The sequence below is a fragment of the Embiotoca jacksoni genome, unplaced genomic scaffold (assembly GCF_022577435.1).
Source record: "Embiotoca jacksoni isolate LCO1_2020_lvr unplaced genomic scaffold, fEmbJac1.0.p SCAF_50, whole genome shotgun sequence".
Classification (NCBI taxonomy): Eukaryota; Metazoa; Chordata; class Actinopteri; family Embiotocidae; genus Embiotoca; species Embiotoca jacksoni.
Window position 1 is genome coordinate 666,130 of NW_027185404.1, and position 25,800 is coordinate 691,929.

General features: G+C 43.5%; 1 protein-coding gene across 6 annotated transcripts; it reads left to right on the forward strand.

Annotated features, from left to right (window-relative positions):
• Positions 1-572: 572 nt before the first annotated feature.
• On the forward strand, positions 573-25,679 carry LOC138211822 (oxysterol-binding protein-related protein 10-like). Of its 6 annotated transcripts, none has more exons than XR_011179363.1 (14): positions 573-975; positions 2,993-3,171; positions 4,888-4,967; positions 5,693-5,785; positions 6,253-6,607; positions 9,997-10,109; positions 14,252-14,353; positions 16,302-16,457; positions 17,561-18,053; positions 20,371-20,557; positions 21,536-21,718; positions 23,100-23,253; positions 23,828-25,430; positions 25,561-25,679. XR_011179363.1 is itself a non-coding variant. In XM_069171940.1 (14 exons), the coding sequence occupies exons 1-13, from the start codon at positions 797-799 to the stop codon at positions 23,870-23,872; spliced, it is 2,319 nt and encodes a 772-aa protein (XP_069028041.1). In that variant the 5' UTR covers positions 573-796; the 3' UTR covers positions 23,873-23,906; positions 25,321-25,679. The 6 variants fall into 6 exon arrangements, 5 of the variants coding, with proteins under 5 accessions (XP_069028041.1, XP_069028040.1, XP_069028042.1 ...); XM_069171940.1 differs by having other exon boundaries at positions 23,828-23,906; positions 25,321-25,679; XM_069171939.1 differs by having other exon boundaries at positions 23,828-25,679.
• Positions 25,680-25,800: the final 121 nt, after the last annotated feature.

Consider the following 25,800-nt stretch of genomic DNA (forward strand, 5'->3'; position numbering starts at 1 on the left):
ATTTTTGAAATGGTCGGTTATAGATAACAAATTCGTGTGTCCTGAATAATAAATAATTTAATTTATAACAGTCTATAGAATGATCATACACATACAGGACAACACGCTCCATAACATATCATATAATTATATGCACAGAAAACAACGACAATAATAATTACAATAATAATAATAATAATAATGATAATGATAATAATAATAATAATAATGCTAATAATTATACATTTGTTGTATACAATAATACATCGATGCTGACGTATAAAACATTGAGAAAAGGAGTCTGAGAAAAGCAGGTGTGTAAGGTTGATTCTCTGAGTCTGTCTGATCTCTGGTGTTTTTAATATGATTATTGGAGGAACTTGAGTCCACTGATGTTTTTAATATAATTATTGGAGGATGCTCTGTCAGGTTTTACTGCATTATTGATTCCCTGAGGCACGCTGAGGGGGCCGCACTCCGAGCTGAGGATGTGACCAACCCGGGATTTCCAAAATAAAAAACGCAATGACGTCAGAGAGAGAGAGAGAGAGAGAAAGAGGGGTCGAGCGAAGGGGGTGGGGGTGGAGGAGGTGGAGGCTGCAGCGCAGCAGAAAGGTCGGAATATCCCACCTGTCTGTCAGTAGAGTGAGGATGGAGGGAAGCGCCACCTGCTTCCTGTGAGTCCCCACTGCACCTCGCGGCTCTGACATCACCCGGCTCTCCTCGGACTCCCTGCGGTTTGTTTACAGCCGTGAAGCGTTTTTTTTTTTTGTTTTTTTTTTTTTACTTCGAGAGCGTCCCGAGCAGCAGCAGCAGCATGAACCGGGCAGCGCGTCAGGAGAGCCCAGCTCGGAGCCCCGGCAAGAGGCAGCCGTCTATCCAGGCTGCTCAGGAGCATGAAGCCGTGTCCTCGCACCATAACATGTCACGCAGCAGGCGGCACCTGGAGGGCTCCCTGAGGAAATACACCAACCTGCTCCAGGGCTGGCAGAGCCGGTAGGTGTCCGACGGAAGAGTTTGTCTGTCAGTCAGCTGGAGACACGTCTGTGTGGGTCAGACACACTTTGTGTTGTTTCTGTCTTTATTGTCTGCTCCTGTAGTTTCAGAGAGCATGACGTCACTGGGTTTCACTCGATGGATTTGTAAAGTTGTTGTTTTTTCACCTAAATGTATTGGGTTAACCCCCAGCCACACACGCACACACACACACACACACACACGGCTGTGGGGATCCCTCAGTCACTTTAAACAATATTTTATCTGTTAATCATTGACACAACAATCCTTCACATCCATCCAACAGGATATAAACAGGTGTGTGTACATCAGCTGATAAACAGGTGTGTGTACATCAGTGTGTCTCCTATCAGTCTCCCTCCATTCATCCACTCATTCATTCAGTTCTGTGCTGCCTCAGTCAGAGGTAATGTGGGGGTGGGAGTTCCAGAAACAATGAATGAGTCATCTAGGATCAGGAAAGCCCTGCACTCCTCTCCTGCATCTCCCCCCCATCCCCTCTCCCCTTCTTCCTTTTCCTCACCCTCCTCCCCACCCTCCTCCCCCTCCTCCTCTGGAGCGGATCACCCCCTGTGCCAGTGGATCGATAGCAAAAGCATCCAGTCGTGTAATGAGATCTATGATCACACTCTGAATGTGTGCAGTCTTATTACCACTCTCACACACACACACACACACACACACACACACACACACACACACACCTGTTCTCATCAGTTCAGAGGATAGTGACAGTGACTCATTCAGTTCCTGGAGAATTACTGTAATAATAACTAGTACTAAACCAACCCTTACCCTTTACCTTAACCTAAACCAACCTTTACCCTTTATCTTAACCTAAATCTAATCTTAGCCTAAGCCAACCCTTACCCTTACCCTTTACCTTAACTTAAACCTAAACTAACCTTTACCCAAACCTTAACCTAAACCAACCCTTACCCTTTATCATAACCTAAATCTAACCTTACTCTTTATCTTAACCTAAACCAACCCTTTCTCTTTACCTTAATCTAAATTTAACTTTACCTTTTATCTTAACCTGAATCAACCCTTACCCTTTACATTAACCTAAACCTAACCTTACTCTAACGTTAACCTAAATCTAACATTATCAGGATCCCTCTCCATCCTGTGTTGGTAGACATGTCCTGTGTTGGTGGGTGTGATCTGTGTTGGTGGGCGTGTCCTGTGTTGGTGGGCATGTCCTGTGTTGGTGGGCGTGTCTGGTGGTTGTCTGCAGCTCATTAGGCTCCACCTGCTGTCCATCAACTGGCTTCTGACACACCTGATCCTCATCCCACTAATCACCTCAGCAGTATATCCACTCCCACTTTGTCGTTCCGTCAGCTTCAGTGTCAGAGTTCGGCATGCCATCCTGCTCAAACCTGACCGTGTGTTTTGGAGGATTTCCTGATACTCTGCCAGAAGACTAACCCCCTGCGATTTTCCTCTTGTCCATACAACAAACATAAAGCTAACCTTAACCTAAACATAACCTAACCCTTACATTAACCTAAACCTCACTTAAACCTAATCTTATCCTAACATTAAACCAGGTCTTCACCCAACAATTTAAATCTTTTACAATACGTGTATTAGCTTTTCCCCAAAAAGTAAAAGAGATATATTTAGAGCCTTGAATTCTCCGCTCGGATAAGAAGACAGCTGAGAAGTCCTCATATGACCCTTCCCTAGACTGACATCAGTCAGCTTTGCTGAGCTCAGCTGAAATTTGACGGATCCCTCCAGGACTTCCAGGATCGTTGTTGAAATGCAGATTTTAAAATGTGGATAGCCACCACAGGAAATAAAACCCCCATGAGCCTGCAGTCTGAATCCAAACTCAGCCTCACCTAAAGTCTGAGAGGCGACTTCCTCCCGACTGTGGAGGTGTGAAGGGTTTGTGTTTATCTGCAAATTTATGCAGAGGGATAATATCACTCGTCTCATGTCTCGGATGTCTTCCTCATGTTTCCCTCCTGTCTCCCCCATGCAGATTCTTTGTCCTGGACCAAGAGGTCAGTCAGCTCCAGTATTATCTGAATGAAGTCAGTAAAAGCCAGCGATCTCCTCGAGGCTCTCTGCCTCTCCTCGGGGCCACAGTGGCGTCCAGCGACAACTTTCCTTACATGTTCACTGTTCAGTCCACTGCCGGGGATTTCTACAAACTCAGAGGTGAGACCACATGTCTTCATGTACAGTTAGAGTCAGTAAAATGTTTGTGTTGTTGTCACGTGGTGATTATTACTGCCATTAACAGCATGTCCACCCAGGAGGTGCAGTGAAAGACAGTCGTAAATGTTCAAACAGCTCATCAGAAGCACTCAAACAGTCGCCGTAGTAACACGTGTGAAACAGTTAATGAGTAAAAAACGCTGTGAGCCATGTTTAGGTGCATAAAGTTAACACTTCCTGTATGAACACTGTCTTCTGATTGAAATATTTGGTACTTTTATATGTCATATTGTCTTTATTTGATTATTGTAGTTGATGTTTAGTCGAGATTTGGTCTTTCAGTCTGAATTTCATCGTCTGTTTTCAGCCTGTGTGTCATCTGTTAGCTGTCGTCATATTGGAGACGGCAGTTACCAGAGGCTGAATCTCTCTGTGAGGTTAACGGAGTCAGACAGATGTCAGTAAATCCAGCTGTTTCTGAACAGAGGTTAAGCTTCCACGGCTCATTCACTGACTCTTCACTGATGGTTAGGTTTCAAAAGACGAGAATGTCGTGATGTTCCTTTATTTAGGTTGTTGACAGGATCTATCTATTTATGGTCACCATGATGCTCCATCGACAGTCAGCTGAGAGGAACTTCACCATGGTAACCTGCACATCGTGTGGTTTGTCCTACCTGACAGAAGTCGGGGTGCATATTTTCATTCATGACTCGTCACTGGAAAATAAGTCAGGATTAGTTCAAGTTGCCTGGAGAAGCGTCATTTACAGTCCAGGGTCCATATTCAAAAACATACTCAGAGAGCTCCTAACTGAGCCTGAAAACTTTTATCAAGGAGTCTTATCAAGGAAAGGACAGAAACCCTGATCGTGGTGAGGAGGTGTGGTCGACCCTGTTGCTAGGTGACACATCCTTTTTAAAAGATGTGATTGGTTGATAAAAAAAGAAAAGCACTCTTGGCGATAATGGGACAGAAAGAACAGTGACCTCCAGTGGAGATAAAATGAACTGCGTGTCAATACGAGGCTGTGAAAATGTTTGTTTGTGATCACTGCTGATAAAGGTTAGAACAGACTCCAGTCATTTCTACACTCACCAAATATCTTCTGTCACTTTCATTTCTGTGTTATTGTGTTGAGGGGGAGAAGAGAGTGTCTCTGATGAGATCGACCACAAACATCATTCTGCACATATAACCTGTAGAGTTTCATTAACAGACTTCAGCAGTTTTTGTGAATAACTTTTATCTTTACAAGGATCTACTCTGAACTTTCAGGGGAAATTCTTAGAAAACGTCACAATTTTCTAAGAATTTCGTCACTTGGAGTAACTTTTAGTCCGAGGAGTCGTTGTGAATACGACCGCTGGTGGTGAAACCTGGAACTCCTGAAGGTTGTAACGTCCTCCTTTCCTGCACATGACACCGTGCACCGTTCACACCGACTAGCCTCAGAACTATTTGATCGTACATGTGATTGATCATGTGATCATGTTATTGAAGGAACATGTCGACCACTGTGTGTGCGTGTGTGCGTGTGCGTGTGTGCGTGTGTGTGTGCGTGTGTGCGTGTGCGTGTGCGTGTGTGTGTGTGTGTGTGTGTGTGTGTGTGTGTCTGTTGACAACCCACTCAGGTGTGATGTGTAGGTTTACCTGCTCAGGTGTGTCTCAGCATGAAGCTCTCCCACTGACTATCACTGTGTTGTGTTCTGTTAGCTGTGGACACTGAGGAACAGGAGTTATGGATGACTCAGCTCCAGCTGTGCTCTCGACATCACTCTGACAGCAGCATCAAGGTACACTCACAGTAACACACACACACGTTTGATGTTCTGAATGAGACTCTTAAAGACTGTTTTACAAAGATCTGAGTTTAAAGTTGAAAGTGTGTTTTTCTGTGAAGATGTTTTAACGTCACAGATTTGATCTTCATCTTGACTTGTGGTAACTTCGCTCTGACTAGTCTAATTTTTTTTTAACAGACATCTATAAGGTCCTTCCGATGTAAAGAGATCTCTGTAATTCAGCTCTGACTCATTATGATGATCAGTCTGAATGGCGCGGCTCATTCGAGGCTTCTCATTGGTCCATTTGAGCAGGTGTCTGTCTGCTGAATGGTGGCTGCTGCTGATGTATAAGATGTTTGGAAAACATCACGGAGCTGTCGTCTTGTTGCAGACATTAAATGCTCTGTGTGTCTCTGACAGCTCCTGTCAGGCTGCAACATTAAAAACCCTGTTGTGCTGACACGGCAGTAAAACATCCCGTCATACGGCCGCAGTGTCAAAGTGTTTGAATAGTGAAGCGCTCTGCCTCCCGCTGACTAAACCTCCTGACACATCCTGCATACATCTGCAATGTCATTTTATCAAATCTAAACTCAATATATCTGTAGGGAATTTTTATTTATTTATTTTTTTTTTTAAAGGCAGAATTAAAGTTGAAATCATCTCTGTATCTGAAGGGGCTGTGAGGATCAGACAACTGTTACCATGACAACCATCTGTTTGTCTGTGCGCAGGTGATGACCCCGGCCGACACCCAGGACAAGACACGGGTCAACTCCAAGGAGTCCCTGCCCCCCCGAGACGAACCGCTGTCCTCTCTGGATGAAGTAATGCTTCACATGTGTTCACTCAACAGAAACCAGTAGAAATGAGTGTTTTATTCTATAATTATTATACGTATTCTATAACTGAAGTTATGAGTGACGAGCAGTTATCATGTCTCACCTGTCAGATAAGATGATCTAATGTTTCCTGCTTTAATCTGGTATTAGTGTAGAATAATAGTGATGAGGTCATCAGCTGCAGTGGTGCGTTTATTTTTAAAGTAAATGAACATGAACACCTCAGATGTCTCTCTGCTCCTCCTTCTCACCTCCTTCTTACCTCCTTCTCTCCTCCTTCTCACCTCCTTCTCTCCTCCTTCTCACTTCCTTCTCACCTCCTTCTCTCCTCCTTCTCTCCTACTTATCTCCTCCTTCTCACTTCCTTCTCTCCTCCTTCTCACCTCCTTCTCTCCTCCTTCTCACTTCCTTCTCTCCTCCTTCTCACCTCCTTCTCTCCTCCTCTGGACCAGGACCTGCTCCTGTTAAAGACCACCTCAGCTGCCACTCTGAGTTGCCTCGGGGAGTGCCTCAGCATGTTACAGCACAATGTTGTCCAGGCCCTCAACCAGAACCAGAACCAGAACCACATCCCGGGTGCTCTGCTGAGTCACTGTTCAGCTGGTTTGAACCAGGCAGAGAGAGTGAAGCTGTGGAGTCAGCGCTGCAGCTCCAGTGTGAACCACGTGGAGCCCCTCAGAACCGACAGTCCGAACCCAACTCACAGCGTTAGCGAGCACATCACCCCGAAACACAGCAGCTGTCGACTAGGAAGGGACCAGAACCACGTTCAGAACCAAAGCCAGAGTCCAGGCGGTGCACACACAGGTAAGCTGAGCGGTGGTTCTGAATAATCAGTAAGAGAAAGGATGAATCTTCTCTCTGTTAACATGTTAACACTTATTCATTCAGAAGTATCAGTCCAAACACCTCAGGTCCACCTGACTGTCCTCTGCTGTCCATCAGAAGTGTCTCCTCTGTAAATGTGATGTCTCTGCACCACTTCAGGAGACTCTCAGTATACCTGCAGCATGCTCGGATGAGTGTCACTGATCTCACAGTACAAGCTGGTAGCACGTGAATCGTGAAATAGACACGCTTTGGGCTGTCTTTGTGATATATAGTGGTGTGAAAAAGTGTTTGCCCCCTTTCTGATTTCCAATTATTTTGCATGTCTGTCACACTTAAATGTTTCAGATCATCAAACAAATTTAAATATTAGTCAAAGATAACACAAGTAAACACAAAATGCAATTTTTAAATGAAGATTTTTATTATTAAGGGAGAAAAAAAAAATCCAAACCCACATGGCCCTGTGTGAAAAAGTGTTTGCCCCCTCCTGTTAAAACATAACTTAACTGTGGTTTATCACACCTGAGTTCAATTTCTCTAGCCACACCCAGACCTGATTACTGCCACACCTGCTCTCAATCAAGAAATCACTTAAATAGGACCTGCCTGACAAAGTGAAGTAGACCAAAAGATCCTCAAAAGATAGACATCATGCTGAGATCCAAAGAAATTTAAGAACAAATGAAAAATAAAGTAATTGAGATCTATCAGTCTGGAAAAGGTTCTAAAGCCATTTCTAAAGCTTTGGGACTCCAGTGAACCACAGTGAGAGCCATTATCCACAAATGGAGAAAACATGGAACAGTGGTGAACCTTCCCAGGAGTGGCCGGCCGACCAAAATTACCCCGAGAGCGCAGCGACGACTCATCTGAGAGGTCACAAAAGACCCCACGACAACATCCAAAGAACTGCAGGCCTCACTTGCCTCAGTTAAGGTCAGTGTTCATGACTCCACCAGAAGAAAGAGACTCGGCAGAAATGGCTGCATGGCAGAGTTCCAAGACCAAAACCACCGCTGAGCAAAAAGAACATTAAGGCTCGTCTCATTTTTACCAGAAAACATCTTGATGATCCCCGAGACTTTTGGGAAAATACTCTGTGGACTGACGAGACAAAAGTTGAACTTTTTGGAAGGTGTGTGTCCCGTTACATCTGGCGTAAAAGTAACACCGCATTTCAGAAAAAGAACATCATACCAACAGTAAAATATGGTGGTGGTAGTGTGATGGTCTGGGGCTGTTTTGCTGCTTCAGGACCTGGAAGACTTGCTGTGATAAATGGAACCATGAATTCTACCGTCTACCGAAAGATCCTGAAGGAGAATGTCCGGCCATCTGTTCGTGACCTCAAGCTGAAGCCAACTTGGGTTCTGCAGCAGGACAATGATCCAAAACACACCAGCAAGTCCACCTCTGACTGGATGAAGAAAAACAAAATGAAGACTTTGGAGTGGCCTAGTCAAAGTCCTGACCTGAATCCTATTGAGATGCTGTGGCATGACCTTAAAAAGGTGGTTGGTGCTGGAAAACCCTCCAATGTGGCTGAATTACAACAACTCTGTAAAGATGAGTCGGCCAAAATTCCTCCACAGCGCTGTAAAAGACTCATTGCAAGTTATCACAAACGCTTGATTGCAGTTGTTGCTGATAAGGGTGGCCCAACCAGTTATTAGGTTTAGGGAGCAAACACTTTTTCACACAGGGCCATGTGGGTTTGGATTGTTTTTCTCCCTTAAAAGTAAAAACCTTCATTTAAAATTTGCATTTTGTGTTTACTTGTGTTATCTTTGACTAATATTTAAATTTGTTTGATGATCTGAAACATTTAAGTGTGACAGACATGCAAAAAAATAAGAAATCAGGAAGGGGGCAAACACTTTTTCACACCACTGTAACACGTGGTTGGGGTTAGGAAACCAAAAACACCTTAAGAACAACGTTGTCACCTCCTGGTTTCGAACCTCGTCGTCCCGTTTGACAGTCTAAACATATTGCCTCAAAATCTCTGTTGCGGGACCTTAGTCACATGATCCCACGTAACATTGCATTTACATGCGTGTAAGTTTCACGCTTACGAAATGTGTAACTTTCACGCCTAGACAGGACAAAGCATGGCTATCTCACGTTTGGCTGTAGTGGACGGGCTGAAACGGGAGCACCAACAACCTTCATCACTGCTGCTCATCATCCTCTTACTGCATCAGTAACATCTGCATAGTTAGCAAGGTACAGTCATCAGTGTGTTCACACTGTCAGTACAGAAACATCAGAACACTACAAGTACCAGGATGAAGCACTCAGAACACTCCAAAAGAAGAAGTGTGAAACTCTGGACACTTTCCACCCTAAACGGTCGCCATCTTGGCTCCAAAGAGGAAGGGGGCTGGGCCACTGACCTAAACAATTTTCAAATTAAAAGCGTGTGAGGAAGCTGCAGCTGTTCCTGAACACAAAGTGTTTCTTTTCCACTGCTGCTGCTGGACAGAAGAATCAGTGTGTTTATTGAGTGTTAAAACAGAGGACACAAAAACACGTTGATTTCTGGGTAAAATAATTAAAGCTGCAGATATTTTGGAGGGTGATGTGTTCACATGAGGAGGTCATTTCCTGTTAGTGCAGAACAGCGGTGTGTGATTTAAAACAACACAACTCTGTCTACTTTCAAGTACCCAGTAAGAGTCCTGACATGGAAGGGTATCTGTTAGTGTACTGAGGGACGGATGTCATCTGGAACACACTAACGCTCCTTTTATTCCTGCATGTGTGGAACATAATGGATTATTCTGAGGTGTTTTACATGAGGTCAGACAGTTTTCTGCAGATGTGCTGAAGTATTGCATATTTTTTTTGACAGTGTACTCATCTGGACAAGCAGTTCTTTCACATGCTATGTTTTTCAGAAGTTTTTCAGGAATCCAGCTTTTAGTTAAGATTCGTCACGTCAGAATATTTCTGATGTAGACCACGAGCTCGACTTCCACGATCCGACTGTAATGTTGCTCTTGGAGGTTGGACCTCATCAGATTTTCTCCTCTGTGTAGCCTGATCTCTCTGCAGGTTAGAATCCAGTTAAACAATCCCACTGGTTCCTTGTTGCCTTCAGAAGTCTGTAATGTGATCTGATACCAACCTCAGTTTGATGATGGTTATGATCTGCAGCTGTGTGTCCTCTGGTGAGATCAGAGTTGACATCTGTCCTGCTGAGGCTACGTGACCATCCTGATCACCCACAGTGTGAATACTGATTCTGACCGAGATAGATGTGAAGGCGTCTGATGCAGGGAAGATCGAAGAGGCAGCTTTACTCTCTTCCTGCTGCTGGGTTTGTTCTGATGATGGTCTTCATGATCTCCTCCTCCCTGCAGATTCTTCCACTGGATGTTCAACACCTGCTTGTGAGAGGCAGGTGACACCTGTGTCCTCCTCCACCTGTCCTTCTACCACTCAGACACTGAAGGACCTGGACCTCCACTCTCAGGTAATAAAGTAATAACTGAAATAATTTTACATCACACGACTCACAGCTGATAACATGAAAATCACAACTCTGTACTGCTGCTGTTGTTGCTTGACCCACCGATGCGTTTCCATTAACGGTTTAACTGTTGATACCATTTATCAACATGCTCATTGGGTAAATCTTCAAATACAAAATATTGTACACAGCCGCTGTTATGTTCGAGTGTTTGTAACAGAGCTGGGATCCACATAGACGGGCAGGTCCTGGAGAGTAGCTCTCAGACCAATCAGAGCCCGTCAGCTCCCTGAGACCGCCTACACACTCATCCATTCACTGCTGCACCTGCAGTACGTTACACCTGAGAGACACCAACGAGCTCTCATCACACACACTTTAACTCCTTTCAGTTGACAGTGCCGGTTCTGTCCAAGCAGCCAGCAGCATGGTTTACTGCATACTGAGCACACTGAGAGTCCTGACCCAGTGGGACAGTGAACAGAACATCTGGACACTGAGAGTCCTGACTCAGTGGGACAGTGAACAGAACATCTGGACACTGAGAGTCCTGACCCAGTGGGACAGTGAACAGAACATCTGGACAGACTCTGGGAGACAGCAAAGAAAGGGATGAAGATCCTGAAGGACTTAAGACTGACAAACAGCTGCTAGAGAACCAAGCAGACAACATGGAGGAGGAGGAGGAGGAGGAGAGGAGCAGAGGAGGACAGCTGATGGGGGTGACTCCAGCTGATGGGAACATCAGGAAGGAGGAGGAGCCTGAGAGGGCCAAGGAGTAGCTGGAACAGATGTCCATCACGCTGGTGTTATTGTCTCTGTGTCTCCGGGTCTGCAGGACCTGAACTTTCTCATCTGAGGATGTGTGTGGACATCCACCTGCCTCCATCTACGCTACAACAGAACCACCTGTGCATGTGAAGAACCAAAATGGACGCTGAACATTAGAAGAAGCTATGTGAAGAAGTCTGTTGCTGCTCATATCTCTACAACAACAGAAAGACAGTCAGATGTCCGACAGGTGGAGGCATTAAACTGGGCAGGGTCTGGGAACACGTCGCCCTGTGAACACCAGTTTAATGTGCAGGTGTTCAACACGTCCTCCAGCAAAACTCCACAAAATTGGATAAACATACATGTCCAAAAATGAACCCAGCCGGAAGAGTTTTCAGGCCCTCAGAGGGTGTGATCCCACAAACTGGGGACACGCACACCACCAGACATACTGTATGTGTCAGTGTGTGTGTGTGTGTGTGTGTGTGTGTGTGTGTGTGTGTGTGTGTGTGTGTGTGTGTGTGTGTGTGTGAGAGAATCATTATTTCAGTGGTTCTGAGTAGCTCCTGAATTCCTGCTGCTCTTCATCTTTCTCTTCTGTCCGTATTATTTCTATAATTTCCAACATCAGGGGGCGCCAGACAGCACACCTGTACATGATCACATGCCTCTGTATGTTTATTCATCTGTTTTGTTCCTCCAATGATGAAGTTAGTTCAAAGGATTAATTTGAGATGTCAAAACATCACGTGAAGGAGGAGGAAATAATTCAAGTATTTATTTGTTTTGTGCGACTTTAATTTAACGATATTTTACACTCAAAACATTTGAAACGTTTTTATATAATGTTGCATTTGTATAGCTTAAACTACTGACAGGAGCAGAATATTAGAATTAATTAATACCTGAAGAAAAGTTTGATACTTCTCTGCTTTTGCTGTTGGTTGTTACTGTACTTCTGGCCTTTTAGTTGTAAAGCAGAATAATTTACGTACATGTTTTACTGCTACTCTCAGAAGTAGTAACACATCTGATTACTTCATTTCTCAATGATTAGCATGCCACATGATGATTTTACACTAATGATTTACTGAACCAAGCTGCAGCGCTGAAACCTGCCTGAGGAGGTGAAAACCTTCATCATGAGGTCAGTTAGTGTCACACTTTATTTTTACAGTACACTAATGATTTTGTATTAAATTAGACAGAATATAGAAGTAATATATGTTCTTTATTAGACACACAAACACAGTTATACCGAGTTAGAAACATCCACCTGAATCGTGCTACAGTCGACCATATATACCGACTGTGTTGAAACGAGAAGGTGGAGATGCAGTGAAGCAGCCACACACACACTTTAATATCACTGTATCGGACCACATCAAACACACACATCTCAAATGTCGTAACTAGAAAACATCAAACCTGATCTGTGCATCAGGACAGGAAGTAGAAATCAGCTGATCTTATAAGCCGTTGCCATGACGGTAAACATGAATTCATAGTTGAACCTGAATCATTCTGACGGAGCGTAGCATTATCAGGAGATTAGACTGGAGTTCACTGAAGTCTGTTATCGTAATCACATGACCGCCACACCGCAGCCACCGCGGCTGGTCTCAAAATTCAACCATTCAAAGGTGACGTGTTTTCAGGAAACTTCTGAGAGTGACTCAGTGAGGAGGGACAGAGGTGTGGCTCCCTCTGTTGCTAGGACACAGCCTGTGAAAAAGTGTGACTGTTGTGATGACGGTACGGTGGAGATGAACTGTGTTTCTATATGAGGCTGTGAGAGTTCTGTAGAAGTGTGTGTGATCTCTGCTGAGGAAGGTTATAACAGAGTCATCATCGCTGCTGCTGAATATCTCAGATCTCTTTCATTTCTGTTATTGTGTCTATGATGAGATCGATCATAAACATTATCGCTGCATGATACAATCTTCCTGCCATTTTCTACTCTGCTTTATCTTCATCCTCTTAAAAGTCCTCCCGAGGAGCTCCCTGAAGGGCTGAGATAGCTTTTATCTTTACAAGGATTTACTTTGGGGAGAAATTTATAATAAGAATTTTCTTAGATTTTTAATCAACTTTATTTGTTTTGCACCTTTCATTCAAGAAATGCAGCTCAAAGTGGTTCACAGCAAGAAAAATGACATGTGGTGGTTCACATAAACACAGATAGAAAGGAATATTTAAAAATATAGAAAATAAATTAAATGCATAAGAACAAATGAAATGCATAAAATTAACACAAATTACAGTTAAAATATAACTTTATTTCATCGTCTGTATTTGAAATATTAAGAAACTTCATTTACACAAAATGTTAGTTCCTCTGATGTCACATCACTGATGCAGAAATAGGTTGATAAAAACATCCATTACCAGTTGTCAGCCAGTTGTTTAACACAGAGACTCATAAGTTTACTTCTTATCAGAATAAAACAGTCCTGAATCATCATTAGAAGCTTTGATTAGCCTGTCAGGTATTAAAACTCAGTTCAGACTATAAAAAACAACAATAAACGTAGCTATCATGGACATGATTCAGAGGGGCACCCTAGTAAACTGATTTGTACATTAGTATCAAATAAACATGGTTGCTAACAGGATTTGTTTTGTTCCAAAAAGGTGAAAATATCACACAGGTGTTTTTCCAGTTAACCCTCTTTTCTCCGTCTGTCCCCTCAGATAAAACCTTGTCACTGTCATGTCTAAATCAAGTTTATATTAAAAAGAAAAAGCTAAATAGAAGTCCAACAGAAACTTACAGCGCTGTGCACATTGAGCTTTCTCTACAGTTCAGGTGTGTTCAGTCACCGTGTTTAAAATAATGTTGTGAAATGAGACGCAGGATGTTTTAAACCAGAACAGGTATTTATTTTTTTTAATCAATTATGGAGCAGTACAACTCAGCTGTCCTGTAAATCAACATGTCCTGTGCATCGCTGAGTTGACAATGAGGACAGCTGCTCTCAGTTCACTGCCTCGGGAGTGGGGGGGGGGGATGAATGAAACGAGCTGAGGAAGGAAGGATGAGAGCCAGGAGGAAATAAATGATGAGAGGGGGGAGGAGGAGCATCGGCCTCTGGTGTGGCCCAGTTATATGTGCAGGGGGTGGGGCTTATGTAAAGAGGGAGGTGGGTGGACCAGAAAGGATTGTCAGCATCACTGTTAATCTGCCCATCAGGAGTGCAGCAGGCAGAGCTCGACTGTCCCGCCGTCTCTCTTCGTCCATCCTCCGTCCGTCCTCCGTCCTTCCTCCTCGTCTTCATTAATGTCTCTCCTCATCCTCTCACTCTTGCTCTGTCTCACCCCCCGTGGATCTGTCTGTCACTGCTGTGGTCGTATCGTTGCCGGGACGTCAGCCGGGTCATCCCCAACTGTCCGTCTCTCTCTGGACGGTGGACATGAAATCCAGCAGGACTACTAACAGCAAGTCAGCAGTGATCTCATGGCTGCACAACAATGTGAGTGTGTGTGTGTGTGTGTGTGTGTGTGTGCGCGAGTGTGTGTTGGTCTGTGTGTGTGTGCGTGTGTGTGTGTGTGTGTGTGTGTGTGTGTGTGTGTGTGTGTGTGTGTGTTGGTCTATCTCTGTGTGTGTGTGTGTGTGCATGTGTGTGTGTGTGTGTGTGTGTGCGCGCGAGTGTGTGTTGGTCTGTCTCTGTGTGTATGTGTGTGTGTGTGTGTGTGTGTGTGCGCGTGTGTGTGTGTGTGTGTGTGTGTGTGTGTGTGTGTGTGTGTGTGTGTGAGAGAGAGAGTGTGTGTTGGTCTGTCTCTGTGTGTGTGTGTGTGTGTGTGTGTGTGTGTGTGTGCGCGCGCGCGATTGTGTGTTGGTCTGTCTCTGTGTGAGTGTGTGTGTGCGTGAGTGTGTGTGTGCGTGTGTGTGTGTGTGTGTGTGAGAGAGAGAGAGAGAGAGAGTGTGTTGGTCTGTCTCTGTGTGTGTGTGTGTGAGAGAGAGAGAGTGTGTGTTGGTCTGTCTCTGTGTGTGTGTGTGTGTGTGTGTGTGTGTGTGTTCAAATTCCAGATTTGACCAGACCACAGTCAATATTTTCTCTTTTCTCCAAAAGAAATAGTCAGTGAGTTCTCCTGGATTTTTGTCTGAAGACTACTTTCCTCTGCTGACATCTGTCAGCTCACCGACCCAGAAGCCTGTTCTCTCCTTTTCCATCCACATGTGACCCCAACCAGGTGTTTATTTTGTACTTTGAGGGCTGTTAAGATGCGGTTCTGGCTCGTTCCTGTGGTCCTGTAACAGCTCATCATCTGTGATGCAGCCAGGCTTCGTTGTGCTTCGTTGGGTTTCCTCCATCGACGCGTTTCCTCCTGCAGAAATAGGTCAGCTCTGCTTTGTGTTTGTGGACATGCAAGCTGTTCATCCTTAAAACACTGAGGATATCACTACAGGCCTCAGGCTGTCACTCACTCACTCACTGACAGATGTTTGTGTTTATAGGGCAGACTTTGTTATGTCAGTAATCAAACTGCATGTAAATGGTCAAAAGTATTTGGACGGCGGAGCAAAGTTTGTGGACACATTAATATTCCAGTGATCTTTGATCCAAACTCACGGTCATAAATCTACGGCAGCTTCCTGTCTGCTGGGTGTCAGCTGGGCAGATGTGATGAGCAGAGCATTCAGGTTGTTGCACACACTTTATCGTGGACTTGCTGGTGCACGAGGCCACTGCAGTGTTCAAATGTGAACGGTTCAGCCCAAACTATTGTCTCAAAGACAGTTTCAAATAATTTTGTGAAATGTAATTATTTGCTGTAGTATTAAGATTTCCCTTCACCGGAACTTAGGGACCAAAGTATGAAATCATGCCATGATCTGTGTATTACATCTGTCCATGTTCCCCTATTACACATTACACAATACACAGACAGTATTACACCTCTTTATTAAGTCCTGTACTGAGTACATTTATGCAACAACATAAGGATAAAGGAATTGTTGTACATGGTTATGAACAGTAAAGTGTTCGGTCCATCCAGCCTGCTGTCACTCAGAGAGATGCACTGTGGGTGCTCTGTGATGACCCAGGAGGAGGTCATGTGATGCCGTGGAGACGGTGATGAAGTCCACGTGGATTGGAGGTCTTTGAGCTCGGAGACCGCTGCTGCATTTTACGTAACGTATTTAACTTAACGTACGTAACTTTACTTATTTTAACCCAAACTCTGACCTTTTCCTAAACGTGACTTCATTGATTATTCCACTGAACCTGTGTTTAAATGAGACTCCAGCTGGCGGAACAAACGTCGGTCCTTCATGTTTAACATCAGGTCTGCTTGTTTCAGGCAGGGACACTAAATAAAGAGTTAAACTTCACATTCATCAATACACATTTTATTTCCTGTGTGAACGGATGACGCAGCGGTTTTGCGATCAGTGATCTTTCATGTCTCCACTAGCAGGGACAGACCAGCACCCCTGACAGCCTGGATCCCAACGATGAGACCACAGACACAGAGGACGCTGAGGAAGAGGACCTGGGAGTCCTGGACGACCAGCGCAGCATCATCCTCCACCTCCTGTCCCAGCTCAAACTGGGCATGGACCTGACCCAGGTAAGACTCCGGTTCTGCCTCCATCATAGAGGAGTGTGCCCCCCCCTCCCCCAACAACCATTTCTCACCCTCTCTTCCTGCATGTGCCTTATTGACTGTGATGCTGTAGCATGAGAGCGATCAATGTTTTCATTGTGACCGTCACTGAAACATCGAGTTCAACTGTGGACTTCATGTGATCTGATGTCTGATAGAGGATTTCATCATGTCCATCACAACCCGATATGACACCAATGGTTCTGCTGCAGACGGTTAAATCTGTGCGTGGACCTGCAGTTCAGTTGGTTCCCCTCAACCCGTCAGATGGATGAACATAATGATGTTTGTCATGCAACAGACAGGAAACAGAGTGATCACTACTATTGATTCTATTACGGCACACACACACACACACACACACACACACACACACACACACACAGACTAACTATCTGACTACTAACTTTCTGAGGTACCATGATGTAACTTTATAGATTTATGGTGTGTGTGTGTGTGTGTGTGTGTGTGTGTGTGTGTGTGTGTGTGTGTGTGTGTGTCTGTCTGTGTGTGTGTGTGTGTGTGTGTGTGTGTGTGTGTGTGTGTGTGTGTGTGTGTGTCTGTGTGAAAAAGAGAGACAGACTCATGTCTCTCCTTTCTTTTTATCTGTATCTCAGCTTGTGGTTCATTGGATCAGTGGGAGGGACGCTCCTCCTGTGATTGGTTGTTACGTTGTGGGAAGGTTAAGGATCAGAGTTAGAAAGCAATTGTCTGACAGTGACTGAACCAATCACAGCTCTGTATAATGTAGAGTATGCGTCCCTCCGGCTGATCCATTGTAGCACTGATCCTGTGCGTCTGATCATTTTTCATCTTTGCTGGTTGGTAAAATGTTCCTGCTGAGTCAGCTGCTTATTCATGTTGTTGTTCCTTATTGTCTAAATAAAACATGTAATCAAGGTGGGATAATATTTCATCAGGCTCAGCTGAATCTGTTTCATATTAATATTATTATTAGAAGCTGTGATTGTTTTAGAGTCCAGATAAAAGGCCTCCCAGTGATCACAGATTGTCCCACCTTGTTGTTGAAGTTCCTGTCATCTCTGTGATCTCTGTCCTCTCTCCAGGTGGTGCTGCCGACCTTCATCTTGGAGAAGCGCTCCCTGTTGGAGATGTATGCTAACTTCATGGCTCACCCCGACATGTTCCTGTCCATCACGTCTGGCTGCACAGCAGAGGAGCGCATCATCCACTTCGTTGAGTACTATCTGACTGCATTTCACGAGGGCCGCAAGGGTGCTGTGGCCAAGAAGCCCTACAACCCCGTCCTGGGGGAGAACTTCCACTGTTCCTGGTATGTTCCCCGGGACTGTGTCCGACCCCTCAGGACTACCAGCTGCGCCGGTCCAAACGCAGCTCCTGTAGCATCTTCTTCTGTTGCTGGGTCGTCACACAAAGACTGTTACCGTGTTCGCTTCGTGGCAGAGCAGGTGTCCCACCACCCTCCCGTGTCCGGCTTCTACTGCGAGTGCAAGGAGAAGAGGATGTGTGTCAACACGCACGTCTGGACCAGGAGCAAGTTCATGGGCATGTCTGTGGGGGTGTCCATGGTCGGGGAAGGTAAGAGGGGTCCGAGCCCGAGGAGGGGAAACAGTGGTACAAACAAAGAGTTTACATGTTGGTCACATGTTTGGTGTTTTATTGTCAGGCAAAGCACAGCACTACAAAACCTTGCAAATCACTGCACTGCACTGCAAATCACTCCACTGCAAGTCACTGCAAAGCACTTAACTGCACTGCACAGAATGAATGACAGCATTTACCTGATTATTATAATTATTACGATACTGATGATTAAAAATGAACATTCAGTCTGCTGATGTTCACCGACTTTCTCTTAAAGTTTTCTTGTTGTTGGAGTTATTTGTTGTTCTGTTGTTGTTTGCGTGACATCATCACCTCCAGTCTGCTCATGTTCACATTCATGTGTTCACTTACTGCAGGAGAACCACATGTCTCCGTCTTAGGGACACGCTGCTAACTGGTGCGAATATCACTGATAGTCTGCAGCTGCTGTGTGTGTGTGTGTGTGTGTGTGTGTGTGTGTGTGTGTGTGTACTATCAGACACAAATACAGACATGCAGTACCCACTTTGTTTTTGATTTATCTTTTGTTCCTATTGACTGGTGTCATATTCTGTGATTTTTCAGACAGTGATTTTGTGTCTGTCGGAGATGAAGTCCTGTTTGTTCAGAGCAGAGCTGATTGAACAGTTGTGCGACCTTCAGTTGAACAACTGTCCTGCACTGACCGCTCTTTACATAACAAACAGCTGTTGTGTTTGTGGCAGTGAGAACTTCTGTGTGCTAAATGTGTGAACTTCCTACAACATTAGTTTGACAGCGACGCTCTGTTACCTCCATGTGGATCTTAGCTCAGGCGCTGCTAGAACCGTTAGCTGTTAGCTGCTTGCTGACGTGGACTAAACTCTGTTTGATCACTGTAAACGCAGCTTTAATTGAAGCCACCTGTTTGTAACGCCTCCTCCCTCTGAGTCTTTACAACTGTGCTGTGTAATCTGACAAAATCCTGCGTGATGAGCTGTTGCCAGTCGCAGTGTTTCAGACTCTGCTCTGTTTTCACCACATCAGCTCGAGACTCTGAAACATGCACGTCCCTTTAAAAAGCTTTAGATCATCTGCATGGAGGCAGATGGGGATGTGTAGGTCCGCGGTCCACGGCAGCAGACTGGGCACAGGGTAGGTTGTGTGTTATATAAACTCGGTGGGGGGGAAGGCAAACTCAAAGCCATAAAGGGATTTAAATACTGAATCTCAGCGTACCTGCTCAGCTCCAGCTGTTCACCTTGAATGTTGTAAACCAGAAGTGAATGAATCCTGCTGACTGCACAGATCACCAGACTCAGTAGGATTTATTGTTGTCATGGTAATCTGTCCAGCAGATGTATGATATGAATCACTACTTTTACCAGAAACAGAGATTATTACATCACACGGCCGAATGAATAGAAATCTGTCATCTGTGGGAGGTCTTTGTTCGTGAATGTGATGAATGTTTGGTATGTTTTTTTTTTTTATGTCTCTGGTGTTTGTTTTATTAAATTTAAATTATTATTTGGAACAGACCTGAAACATTGTCCTGTAAACCATGTTTACATGATGTTCCCATTTTGACAAGGGTGAAAATAATTAAGTAAAATAACTTAAAAGTACACACTGTAAATAATATATATTATATATATATATATATATATATACTTTTTTTTTTTTTTTTTTTTTTTTTTTTAAGTATAATGCCAAATTCTTTAAGTATGAACATTGGACAGAGAAGCAGCTAAAAGATTTTAAATCTGTTCTACATGAGAATGCAAAGTCAATCCAAGATTTCCAACAGCTGTTTTTGAAGTCTTAAAACAAAAGTTAGTTTCTCCATCACAGAAATATGGTGGATCACATTAACTGTGGGAGTTTCTGTTGTCATCCATTTTCTGGTGAGAGCTTTCTTACTTGCTGTCAGTAAGATGTTAAACATATATCTGTTTTCAGGACCCTGGACAGCGTCCGGTCTCTCACGAGGTCTCAAAACAGAAGGAAACTGTTGCTTTTGATACCTTTTCTGTGATTGTTTTAATTTTCTGCCAACGTTGCAGGAGTCACGGGCAGCTGCAGAACACGTGGTCATGATGTGTCTCTGGTGTTGAACGGTTATGAGGAGGTGCTGTGAATCGTCTCTCCTCTCTGGGGTCTGAATAAGACAATCGACAGCACAGTCACAGTTACTAAAGAGTGATATTATTGCTCTGACCTCATCAGCTCTGTAGCTTGCAGCAGTAATTATAACAGACTGTATTACTGACTGTACCAGGGTACATCTGTCTCTGTTTAATCACCCTCTCCTCCACATGTTCCCTCCCAGGTGTGCTGTACCTGTTGGAGCATGATGAGGAGTACGTGTTCACTCTACCTTGTGCCTACGCCCGCTCCATCCTGACTGTACCGTGGGTGGAGCTGGGAGGAAAGGTCACCATCAACTGTGCCAAGAGTGGGTACTCTGCTGGGGTCACCTTCCACACTAAACCCTTCTATGGAGGGAAAGTGCACAGGTGGGTGGAGAGCGACGGGCTCTTGTATTGCATTTTCACAAAGTGGGACGGAAAAAGGTTGTCTTGGGAAGGAGGCGCTGATCAGTGGTGACGAAGACATTTCAGTGAACTGTTGTGTAACGTGATAGTCAGCTGGAAATGAGCAATGTTCTCCAAGCTAGATACAATAAATTACAGTTCATTTCAGAAACATATTTGCATCATGTGTTTCCAGAACAGGATGTAGATAGATGGACTCTCTGGATTCTCCGTCTCCTGAAACTCAGCAGCTGTGTGTTGTTTTTGTTCTGCCATTGTTGCAACACTTCACAAAAATGATACATTAACTATCATTAGTTAATGCAGTAATAGGAAATAACTAACAGTTAATTAACAGTCAAGTCATATTTTACTGATAATTTTTATGTTAATGAAGATATGAATTTATACATACAAAAATGTACTTAGCATACATTAAAAAGCAATAACAAATAATAACTAATCTACTAATGACAGTTAAGTAACTATTAACAAATGTCTTGTGTACATTTATTAAGGGCTTACATATTAATTTAAGTACTAACTAATATTAGAACATGGTTGATGTCAATTAACATTAATATGTCATGAAGGTCACAGCTGAGTCGATTCATAAAGAGAAAACTGCTCTTTATAATAATGATATTTCTGCTTCAACAACAATGTTGTGGAAGTGTGGCGCTAAAATGTGATGCTCTTTAAAGGATTCAGACTATTTTAACAACGGTGAGATCACTATTTACTGGGTCCATTAACTCATCCACAGATTGAAAGTCAGAGAAGGTTAATCTGTGTAGATTTGATCGTGACTTTGACTCACTGGACTCAGAAGGCTTTAAGTTCTGTTTTCCGTAACAACAAACACCTGCCAGCAGGAAATGAACTGATTCACCTGGAAACAGTTAAATGTGGTTCATCAACCGTGTTGTACATGTTTGTCGGTGGATGTTGGTTCCTCAGGATAACAGCGGAGGTGAAGCACAACCAGACGGGGAACGTAGTGTGTAAGGCCCAGGGCGAGTGGAACGGTCTGCTGGAGTTCTCCTACAACAACGGAGACAACAAGGTGATCGACACGTCCAGACTGCCCGTCATCAGGAAGAAGACCCGGCCACTGGAGAAGCAGGGCGAGGACGAGTCGAGGTCAGTGCAGCGCAGTCCGGGAGAAACGCTGTCAAACGCACACTCTCTGTATATTAAATATCACAAATATCAACACAACACTTTGTTTTCACTGTACTTGGCAGTTGGAGCTAAAAGATCTCAGTCTTGTTGATGTACACAAAATGTGTTTTTCTCTCAAATGTTGTTCACCAACTAGTTAAATTCAGTTAGTGATCAGTTCACCTGTCAGGTGAGTCACAGTGACTCATCCAGATGGATTATTGGACAGGTGAACCTCAGACTAAAGCTAAAAGACAGTAAATGACTCAGGGAGGTCTTATAATATCTGTAGTGAAGACTTTGAGAGAATTTGTCCAATAAATCTGATTCTGAAAGAACACAAAGTCGTTGCCATGACAACAGACAATGCTTCACACACACCTGTTGAACCCTAAACACAGAAGATCTCTACAATCAGTTTAGATTAGATTCACATATTCGGGATCTGACCACATGCTCACGGGACATACATGTGGTAACTTCACATGTTCAGTTAGTGCAGAATTTTCTTTTTACCTTTTAACAGATAAACATTAGAGTTTTGGAGCCTCTAAAGGTCAGAGGGATACAGATTCATGTCGTAGACCACTATGAGTACTACTCTGTATCGGAGGGTGCAGCAGTGAGAGGAACTTTTTATCTCCAAAAATATTTTGTCTTAAATGTGTGATTGCACTTATAACTATAAAAACAAACCAGGAGCAAAAGAGTGTTACTGTTTGTCCATTTGTGAATCAGATGAAGATCAGATCACATTTTATTACGGATTCAAATAGAAAATCAGGTAAATCCAAACAGCTCACGTTTCCAAAAGTAAAAAAGTTCACAATAAAGTGAAATTTGATCTTCAGCTTCAGATGTTTCAAATTTGAACCAGAGGATGAGTCTGAAAATAAAAAAATCACTTTAATGTTTTTCATTTAGTAGTATTTCACGTGTATTTCCTATTTCTCAGAAACCGCTGTGTTGTCACACGTTCAGGTGCGCACAAGTTCATTAACAACTGACTGACTGGTGTCTCTCACTGTGTGGGTGGTAACTGATCTGGGACCTAATTCTAATCTCACGGATCTGAATGTATTAAAAGACTTTTTCCTGTTTACATTTTATTTTTATTATTATAAAAGTAATCATAAAATGTCAGTTTTATGTGCCATTTGTTTGAGTGTATCACTTTCATTACCTGGCTGTGTTTCAAACAGGATCAGCTGGTTGCTCCTCCAAATATAGATATATAATAGAGCACACATAAATATATAACATTAATATATAGAAGATGAGGAGTGACATCTCATATGTTCAGTCAGTTTCCCAGAGATGGTGTTAACACTTGTGGTTGTTCTGGTTCTGCTGTGTCCAGACGTCTGTGGCAGCATGTCACCGTGTCTCTGAAGGCGGGAAACATGGACACTGCCACAGAGCACAAACACTGTCTGGAGGAGAGGCAGCGCAGCGAGGCCAAACAGAGAGCCGCCACCAGAACCGACTGGAAACCCAGATACTTTATCAAAGAGGTGAGGAGTCAGACTGCACGTCACATCCAGGAGACGCTCTAAAAGTCCTCCACAGTTTGGGGTATATGGTTGATGTTTATGAAAGTTCTGCTGGAGCAGATGAGACAGAAGCGACCGTGAGGTCCACTAGAGTTCTGTCAAGTCAAATACAGTTTTATAACAACAACAGAAAGCAGCACGTCACAGTCTCAGTTCAATAAAACTGATTTAGCATGTTAATCAGGGAATCATTAATGAGATAAAAATCCATCTGTTCATTTGTATTTATGTAAAACGATGAGACAAAGGTTGAAAAACTTTAAATATTACAAAACAGTCACGGCGTTTGTCTCTGAAGAGGCTATAATAAAAGGGATAATATAACAACGAATACACTGAGTGAAGTGCTGCAACTTGATCACGTGTTGAGCTCCATGTTGGAGTCATGTGACACCTCTGATGATGAAGATCATGTTATTTGATTGAAATTCCCAGAACATCAAGAAAATCCACAAAACAGACCTTAAAGTGAGACTGTTTTGGAAAATGTTGACTCTTTTGTTCTCTCTGTGTGTGTGTGTGTGTGTGTGTGTAGGGTGAAGGCTGGGTGTACCACAACCCTCTGTGGAAAGCTCACTGACCAGGAGCCCGGACGCAGCTGTCCCAGTGAACATGTGAGGCAATCATGACCAAAGGTTGTCCAACAGAAACAAGAAGAGACAGACAGGGGAGACACTAATGAGACTCTGTCAGAACCAGAGAAGCCAAAGACTGTCAGACGAACATAAGACGAACATCAGAGGAACATGGAGTAGTCTCAGAGTGGAACTGATCATGGTGTCCACAGGTGAACTCTGAGACTGCAGTCATCAATCAGAAGTACCTGGACAGGACGGACAGGACAGACAGGACAGACAGGACAGACAGGACGGACAGGACGGACGGGACAGACTTCAGCTGCAGACTGTAAACAGCTGCTGCCCTTCTCACTATTTACATGTTTGTAACTTTGAACAATGTCATCATTCAGAAGTACCTGTACAGGACAAGACAGGACGGGACAGGACGGACAGGACAGGACGGACAGATGGGACAGACTTCAGCTGCAGACAAGGCTGCTGTCCTTCTCACACTTTACTTGTTTGTAATTTTGCACAATGTACGAAACAACAGTGTTGGTCACAACAGTTTGCACAATTCACTGCATATTATAGTGTTAACTGCACTGTGTGTGTGTGTGTGTGTGCGTGTGCGTGTGCGTGCGTGTGTGTGTCACATTATAGAGAAGTTTTATTTCCTCTGAACACAGTATTTATATATTCATCATTAAAGTGTATATATATATAAAATCATCATAATTCATCCTCAACATCCCGTGATGTCACTGTAGATGCCGACTCGGCATCAGCTGACTGGTTACCTGCTACTTTGGTCCTAGAGTTGTAAAAACATCTTGATTTAAAGGGTCAGTTTGCCCTCTCTGTGGTGAAGAGCACAGAGGTTTTATTTATACAGACGTCTGCCTCTGTCACATAAAACAGAGCTGAGCCGAGTTAAGTTTGTGTTGCTTTCAATACTGAAAAATGCTGTGTGTCCAAAGAGTCCAAAATCCACAGAACATACTGAGGACAGCTTTCCTAAAGATTGTTTCTGTCGTAAAACGTAGATCCATGAAAGCTGTCTGCAGTGTTTTGCTATGAATTGAAGTTTTCCAAGTAAATTTAAAATGTCAAATTGTTGTGTTGATAGATACCAGTGAGTTAACTGCAATGGGTTCATTACAATAAACATTAGCATTACATGTAAGAGGAAAACTCCTTTTTATTTTATTTGATTTGATTTTAGTATGCGATTTGGAAGAGCTGACTCTTTATATTTACATATGATTGAAATGAAGTTATTAGCCATTAATTTAGTTATAATCCGTATTGGAGTGTTGTCTTACAGAAGTGTCTATGTTGCATCAGCTGACCTCAGCTGTCGCTTTCTCTTTAACGAGCCTGTAAACTTTAATTTTGTGTTGATAGATAAGTGGTTATAATAACTTCCTTCCATTCACATCTACATGTTCCATTTCCTGTTTTTCAGCTTTAACAGGTGGTTGACTTGAATTGACCCACAGCTGATGTCTGATTCTTCCTACTAATAATCAACCAATGAGATTTCTCTTCTTCCAGGGAGATTGTACCTCAACTAAGGTTTGTCGAACGCTAAAAGAAGCAATCCTGAAGTATAATAATTCATATTATTTAATAACATTGTTGTCTGTTGTCAGTCAAACTGACCCTCATTTGTGTTTTTCCTGTTCTCTGATGGGACATCCTGCAGTGTCCTCCTGTAGCTCTGAGGAGACACTGAGACAGTCTGTCATCCATCTGAACACAGAAACAATAAAGCTATGCAACACTGGGCTGTAGTTCATGGAGCTTAAAATAAAGATATCTTGTTGTAACTTGTTTGGATGGTTGTGGTCGTTCACCTGTGTTTTTTCAAGGTGTGTGTGTGTGTGTGTGTGTGTGTGTGTGTGTGTGTGTGTGTGTGTGTGTGTGTGTGTGTGTGTGTGTGTGT

What these genes read in the sequence shown, in the direction of transcription:
- LOC138211822 (XM_069171939.1), top strand. Translation starts at nt 797, where the DNA reads ATGAACCGGGCAGCGCGTCAGGAGAGCCCAGCTCGGAGCCCCGGCAAG. An exon ending in CTCCAGGGCTGGCAGAGCCG is followed by an intron (nt 976 to 2,992) that starts GTAGGTGTCCGA and finishes TCCCCCATGCAG; the next exon opens with ATTCTTTGTCCTGGACCAAG. An exon ending in GGATTTCTACAAACTCAGAG is followed by an intron (nt 3,172 to 4,887) that starts GTGAGACCACAT and finishes GTGTTCTGTTAG; the next exon opens with CTGTGGACACTGAGGAACAG.